At 38.0% G+C, this 8085-nt stretch overlaps 1 protein-coding gene across 5 annotated transcripts in view; it reads right to left on the bottom strand.

Annotated features, from left to right (window-relative positions):
- Positions 1-649: 649 nt before the first annotated feature.
- Positions 650-8085, bottom strand: part of LOC115219643 (tripartite motif-containing protein 2-like) — a 66053-nt gene continuing 58617 nt past the window's right edge. For 4 of the 5 annotated variants that reach the window (XM_029789807.2, XM_029789806.2, XM_029789805.2 and 1 more), the window contains one exon: positions 650-2080. In XM_029789807.2, the coding sequence (XP_029645667.1) occupies positions 936-2080 (1145 nt within the window). In that variant the 3' untranslated portion in view covers positions 650-935. Of the gene's footprint in view, positions 2081-7056; positions 7792-8085 lie in introns of those variants that run through there. The other variant, XM_036509522.1, reaches the window with a different exon arrangement.

Raw genomic sequence — 8085 nt, 5'->3', positions numbered from 1 at the left:
TCATACGGCACAGAATGTTTTTTAACTCAATAGACATCACTGATTGGTTGAAATTGCAGAAATTGAAGAAAAAAAACAACAAATATCTTACAAACTATAGAATTTTCTCTATAAAACCAAGAGAAAAAGATGTTTTATAAACACATTCTACCAGTATACGAAGTTTTAAATTTTTTAGTTACCTAGAAATTATGTCAAAAACTGCCATTCAAACTGAAAACATCCAAAGAAACTTAACTTCTAGCTGCTTTTTACAGATCACTTTTTATATACTGTTTTCTAAACCTGACAAAAATATGTAGGGATCCAAATTTTGATTTTGCACCCCCAAAATATTTTAGGTGGTGCACTAGCACTCCCTGCACCCACCGTTACTGGACCCATGCCCAAAACGCCATCATTCAATGTGTCCTCCATTTTGTAAGGGTAATGAGTAATTTGAGATATTTAGCTGCTATTTCTAGCATGTTGCCAGTGGCTAAATATATTGATGGCAACTGAACAACAACATTGAAGTATTCATCAATGGGTAATGGTAACAACTGATTTTAGTGATGGAAGGGTACATTGACCTCTTCAAACAGAGCTAATATCAAATAGCAACGGATTAAGTTAAAATGTAGGCAAAACTCATCAAAAACAAACAATAAACAATTCTTATCTTTTTTTAATTAATTAAAAGTCACCAAAGACAATGTTGCAAAACCTTTTATCTTCATTTGAAATTGTTGATGAGAATTAGGCATGTATGTAGTAGCATAAATAGGTAAATTTACATATGATTATATAAGATAAAGGTTTGCATAAATGAAAATATAAATTTGCATTGTAGTTTTATTATATTTGAACATGTGAAAGCAAAAGGACTTACTGGAAAGGAAATTTGAAAATGAAATCTGGAAGAATTCATTAGAATTTTTATGGTGACTCCATATTTATAATCGTTCAGATTGGAAAGTCTGTTCAATTTCATTTGCTTTAGTAATATCAAAGAAAGCAATTTCGGTGGCTTTGCGTTCACCATGTGATACGCACAATTTGTTGTCTGAGGTTAAGGCTAAGCCTTGCGGATGTCGTAATCTATGACAACTGCTAAGAGCCTCTCTAATCCACTGGCCTCGCTGATCAAAACAAGCGACACGATCATTATAATGATCAGCAATTAAGACATTCCCAGAATGGTCAATGCAAATACCATATGGGGAACGAAGATATCCAGCATCACGTCCATAAGTACCGATGTTTGTGACAAGAATTCCATTTTTGTCAAATGCTTTCAGAGAATGATTACCAGAATCAGCAACAAAGATTAATCCAGTTGGAGAAAATATTACATGCCTTGGACAACGGAAAGAACAATTGCTCTTATCATTGGTAGGGTTTATTTCAAGAACGATGTTGAATTGTTTATCTAGAAGTGTCAGAGAATTACCCTGTTGGTCAGTGACAGCAAAGTATCCACTGAAAGGATCTTCAGAAATACCGAAGGGCGATGTGAAAGAACCCTGCCTATACATATTCATAAGTGTACCTTCTTTCGAAAGAAGCATAATGCATTTCTGGACATGACTAGTTAGCACCACTTGTCGCTCTTTAGTCAAAGTTGCACAAACTGGATAAATGTTCTCCAAGTCACAAGTATTCAATAGCTTACCATTTGTGTCTAAGGTCTGAAGTCGGTTATTGAACATATCAGTCAAAAGTAAGACATTGTTACCAACATACTTAACATCAGTTACATCTCCAAGGTGCCCAAGTTCACGTCCTTTCTTTCCAAACCTCCAAAGCCCTACAGCATTTTTCAAATTTGAATAATCTTCATCATACTGAAAGAGTGTGTTGTCATATGCTTTACCTTCTGGTCTGCTAATCCGGAGCTGCTCAAAGAATTTGACATTTTTTCTCTCAGTTTTTGATACAGGCATAGTGGATTCGGTTTCCTTATTATATTTAAGCAAAAGGCATTTTCTATTGTATAACTTATCATCAGAATTTGACTTTAAACGAGAAAGTTCCTGAGACCGTTCTACATCAGGGTTAGCAAGTCTATTCAAATTTTCCAAAGATATTCCTTTTGTATCTGGAATTGAAATCATAAAACATTATGAGTAATGATAGTCATACATATTTCACAAAGTATATGTGTGTGTGTGTGTGTGTGTGTGTGTGAGAGTAATTTCAAAACTGCAATTTATTCTTTTCTTACACTGGTACAGGGTCACAAATTTTAGTAAGGATACAGTTAATTGGGCACAGTCACTATATACTAGGTAATAATTTAATTTACTTCCTTCTACAACAGTAGTTACACAACTTATTTTGTCATGGAACCTTTATACAATTTTTACAAAAGAAAAAAGAAACCCCACTGAACTCATTCCTATATTTAATGGATAATCTCCATGATTTTAATCTAGAGAAGGTATTAAATGAAACAAGAATTGTTTTACTCGACTCTTTTTGTTACCGACTACGCTCTGTCCTTCCCTTCAAGGACTCTACCCCTCTGAAATTCTATTACACCACATGCTTTTCTGCGGCCATCAACTTGCAAATGTTCCAGAGGAATGTTAACCCTGCTGATTTCACTGATGATCATTGACCAACGAAGGCCACATGCATAGCCCATTCCAGCTCGATGGGCAGTACTTAAACACATTTACAAACACCATCATTCAAAAGACATCAATGCATACAGCACCTTTTGATTTTCGAATAATACAGGTAACAAGAGAGATAATGTAATATCAACGTAACTAAAACCCCTTTTTGTTTCCCCCAAAAAACCACAGCATATTTTAACTCGACACGCCAATTCTTCCCCTACGTCCCTCGACCCCAAAAGTCTTTATGGTCTGTCTTGCTGCCTAAATGCTCGTCACACCGAGCTAAACCTAATCATTAACATCCCCTCGGTTCTGGAGCCGTTGGGGTTATCCAGAAGTGATAGAAAGAGACCAGATGGTCTTACCCTCTGTCCCTGGGTTAAAAGTAGTTGCCTCATGTGGGATACCAAAGTCTAAAACTCCTTTGCTCCTTGTCACATCCTGGATGAGGGTCACTGATTGCGTAGTTGAACGGAAGAAAACCCTGACGTACCGGGACCTAAAAGTGAACTATCTCTTCCAACCTGTGGTGTTTGAGAGGTTCGGAGGGACTGGGCCACTAACCGTTAAGTTCTTGTCAACTTTGGCAGCTCACCTCACCGAAGTAACAGGTGATGCCGGTGAGGGTGCTTGGCTTTCTCAAAGCCTTAGCCTCTCCATCGCCCGTGGTAATGTTATGAGCATGCTGGCTTGCTTCAGTAGGTTCTGTTAAACCTTGCGGTATGCGACCATTTGCTATGATAGTTTTAACAGAAATATTTGGAAGAATTAGATGAAAGTTCCCCGGTAATTTTCTTTCGTGTAAGTAAATGTTCATGTTAATTTTAAAATTTGCAAGCAAAATCTTATAAAATAAAAATGCTCTAAAACATTTTCTAAAATTAAAATTGCCTAACTTTCCTTGCAATTATCACGAAAAACTCGTCATCAATGAAGGAAACAAACATTTTTCAAAACTTTAAAATGAGTTCCTCTAAGGAACAAAATAGAAATTTTTCAAAATTCAACAATACCGCATTACCAACACAGAGACATTGCAGTACACACGCTCAACAAAATAACTATGTATTTATTAAATAAAAGCATACACTACAAAGTAACATAAAAAATACAACTCTTCATTGATGTATGAGTCTTTTGGGATCTTTTCGGTTTGAATGGCAGTTTTTCTAGCGGTGTCATATGAAATTGTCACCCATAATTATGAACCTAGTATCGATCTATTGCATTTCAATCTGTTTTAGGGTTAGGGTTAGGGGTGGGGGAAAGGGGAACTTTTTTTCTTCAGAAATGTAAATAAACCCATTCTGTTTCTTAAACGAGGGACATATTCATACGGCACAGAATGTTTTCACCTCAATAGACGTCAATGATTGGTTGAAGAAAAAAAAACAAGAAATATCTTACAAACTATAGAATTTTCTCAATAAAGCCAAGAGAAAAAGATGTTTTATAAACACATTCTACCAGTATACGAAGTTTAAAAGTGTTTAGTTACGTGGAAATTATTTTAAAAAACTGCCGTTCAAACCGAAAAGACCCGTCTTTTGTGATAACTGTTTGGTGATGCGAGGGAAGTTTGGCAATTGCTTGCCAAATGGTTGTCAATAGCTAGGGGCATGGTGCGGAAGGCGTTGTCAAGGGGAAAGAGTTGGCTTGTCGAGTAAAATATGCTGATGTGGGTTTTGGGGGATACGAAGGGGTTTTTAGTTGTCTTGATATTACATTACCAGAAATAACAACCAATAGCATAAAAACCAAGAGACAACTTCAAACACCGTAACCAAACAGTCGAAATAAAGTTTCTGAATAAAACAAACAAGAAAACAGCAAAATAAATGAATAGATAAATAAATAACAAAACTAGCAAACATCTGTATCCATCACAAACTGCTAAACTACGTAGAGTAATTAACATCAACACCGGTCATATCGCATCATCAAATAATACACTCACAATGCGGCACTAATATCAGACATTTCTTGAATCAGTTTTACCAACAGTCCGTCTGTCTGAAGGGCTTTGTGGTCGATAAGGTAGCCTACGAAAAACTTAAAGACAAGTGCGGGGATAGAATTGACCCGGGCGGAGCGATGGTGGAGTTCAATGAACTGCCACCAGTAATTGATCTGGTAGAACTGGAGTCGTATATGAAGTGTTAAAAAAAAAGAGGAGGGAAAAGAGAGAGAGAGAGAGAGAGAGAGAGAGAGAGAGAGAGAGAGAGAGAGAGAGAGAGAGAGAGAGAAAGGAAAAAGTATTTTTACCAAAATGATAATTAATGGAAAAAAACAACAGATAAAATAACAAGACTGTAATAACAGTCTGTAAAAACATTCCAATGGTACGGCGAGCTGGCAGAAACGTTAGCACGCCGGGCGAAATGCTAAGCGGTATTTCGTCTGCCGTTACGTTCTGAGTTCAAATTCCGCCGAGGTCGACTTTGCCTTTCATCCTTTCGGGGTCGATAAATTAAGTACCAGTTACGCACTGGGGTCGATGCAATCGACTTAATACTTATGTCTGCCCTTGTTTGTCCCCTCTATGTTTAGCCCTTTGTAGGTAATAAAGAAATAGGTACTGCATGAGGAGTGGTGCCCATGCAGCCATTTCATTGTTCATTATTGTATAATATTCATTCTCATCTGTTTTATGTCTGTCCTTGTAGTGTCCCCCTCTATGTTAATGGCCTGAGTGCCAAATAAAGAAATCTCTCTCTCTCTCTCTCTCTCTCTCTTTCACACACACACAGACACAAATATGCATCTTTGACTCGGACCACTATTTTAATCCCCTCCTTCCATCAAACACCTAAAAAGCAAGCGAGAAATATAAAAATTCACAAGCCTCAGTGCCACACCAAATCACAAGTATATATACATATAAGACTCCTAGGGCCTGAAGGCATCGTTGTGCTCGTCAACATCTCATACCAATATTATCAAATTCAAAGAACTTAGAAGTGAGGCGAAATCATAACAATTCTAAAACCAAATAAAAACCCAAGCGAAGTAGCATCATACACACTCAGCATGTACACATACGTACACTTTCAAAATTCCAAAAATTTGACAGCCCACATCACCCTCACTAAATCACAACACGAGCTTCGACCACAACACTCAATCACAAAACTGCTCACAAAATTACACAGAAAATACATAATGAATTAAGCAACAATAAAGTCAGCATCATTCTAACTTCATAAGCAGGTTTATTTTACCCTTTTACCAGGTATTTCACTCGTACATAAAAGTTTAACTCTTCCTTAAGAAATAACATAAAACATTGGCAAGTAAACTACCACCTCAGACTGCCAAGCCTATGGAGTTTGCAAGAAAACACTTCCAAAACTTTAAAACCGATTGGAATGCTGTGAGGATCCGTTCTCTCAGTTGCTCTTCGACCCATATTTACAATTTCTATACTAGCCACAAGGGGCTAAACACAGAGAGGACAAACAAGGACATACACACGGATTAAGTCGATTACATCGACCCCAGTGCGTAACTGGTACCTATTTAATTGACCCCGAAAGGATGAAAGGCAAAGTCGACCTCGGCGGAATTTGAACCCAGAACGTAACGGCAGACGAAATACGGCTACGCATTTCGCCCGGCGTGCTAACGTTTCTGCCAGCTCGCCGCCTATATTCGACCCATATTTACACGACCTTCCCACATCTCTACAAAACATACTGGCAACCGTACACGCAGATAACATCAAACTCACATCCTCCCACCATTCTCAAAACACTGCCACACAACTACCCGAAACCTGTTTAAATCATTCAGAAACATAACTTCGCAACAGCAGTCTTAATGTAACTCTTATCAAATCCATTGGGCGATCCTTCGGTATAGGTACCGTAAGTACCAGAAGTGGCTTTGTTTACATTTCTGAAGATAACAGAAACCATTTTCTCCCACCCCTAACCCTAATCCCCCATATATATAAAAGAAAACACTTTCTTGAAATGTATCCGGTAATTCGGGTACCTATACCGAAGTTACGCCAACATCAAGAGTTACGTATAGTTTCCTGCACAACATTAACAGTCAAGTAAGCAAAATGATGCGCAAGCATATGGCCAACAGCAAGAAATGACAATGGTGTACAAAGAATATTAGAGCTATCGCGGACTCTGCTACTCGCTTCACAACAAACCAAAATAAATAATCACAAAACAGTGTACGGTGCACCTTAATTAGGTACTCAAACCACTTGCACAACGAAACAAAAAATAACTAATAATGTAAGACATTCTGGATATGCAAACGGCGCAGTTTAGGCAGCAAGTTTCAAACACCACAGTTCAAGTTAATTACAAGGGGAAACGCCTGCACAGACACCCAGAACAATGCTCTAGAATATTTCCTGATATCCTAAAGATACAATCGTTCTCACTCAACCCAGAAAAGCATACAGAACATATTACATAGAAATACCTACAACGTCAATAACTTCACTAGCCCCAAATAGTGATGGGATGCACACCAACTGTCACGCTTTGACCGAGTCCACTTCGACGCCGCTGTAGCCAACCCCAGGATCTACTGAAACACAGAACTAGACTGGACTGTGTGTAATATGTCCAGACTGTACTCAGGAATGATTCATCATAATGGCGTGTGCAATATAATCTTCAGGCAGATAGATCACTGAGACGATTCTCGTCTTTCGGCCGACTGCCTGCATGGCATACGGGTGTTTTCGATCAAAGATAGCATGGGGTTATATATACAACGGGTACATATGAACGTATGCGGAAGCCTCTGCGTCTTTGTTCGACTTACTCGAAATAGCAACCAAATCTTCCTCAAAACCACGCCCTACAGCGCTTTTAGAAAGAACATATTTGGCCAATGTACTTTTAGATTCACTGTGTCTGAATAAAGACGCGATGGTTAAGATTGGAATGTCTGAAGTCAATGATCTTTTCGAACATAACAGACCTGGGGCAAACAACAACAACAACTGGTATTTTACCAATCCTCCAATTTTTCCTCGGCAATATTCGAACACAGATATTTGAGGCTGAGGCTGACACTGAATTCCATAACGCATATCTGTATTACTATTACAAGTGAACCAACAAGGAGCCCTTACTTGGTTACTTTAGAAGCTAAGAAAAAAAAAGTGGGGTAAAATTTCCTTAAATTACATAAAGACGAGATCGTCAGTGCTAAATGCTTTTCCGCATGAAACTACTTTGTCATGGCTGATCTGGCGAGTAACAAATGATTATTTGTAGTAGAAGTAAGCTAACTGGAACACATGAACTGGAAGAATAGTTACGAGTACAAGACAAAACATCACACGATAGTTACATTCTGAATTTCAGTCGTGCTGAGGTCAACTTTGCTTAGTACTTTTGTTACAATGTAATTCACATTTAAGATGAATTACAGGAATTTCAGTCGACCCAATACCTAAGAAGTACTTTTATCTTAAGGACCGCGACAGGATGACTCATTCCGG

The sequence above is a fragment of the Octopus sinensis genome, linkage group LG15, assembly GCF_006345805.1.
Source record: "Octopus sinensis linkage group LG15, ASM634580v1, whole genome shotgun sequence".
Classification (NCBI taxonomy): domain Eukaryota; kingdom Metazoa; phylum Mollusca; class Cephalopoda; order Octopoda; family Octopodidae; genus Octopus; species Octopus sinensis.
Note: the sequence above shows the minus strand (reverse complement) of the source record. Positions and strands in the feature narration are given on the sequence as shown.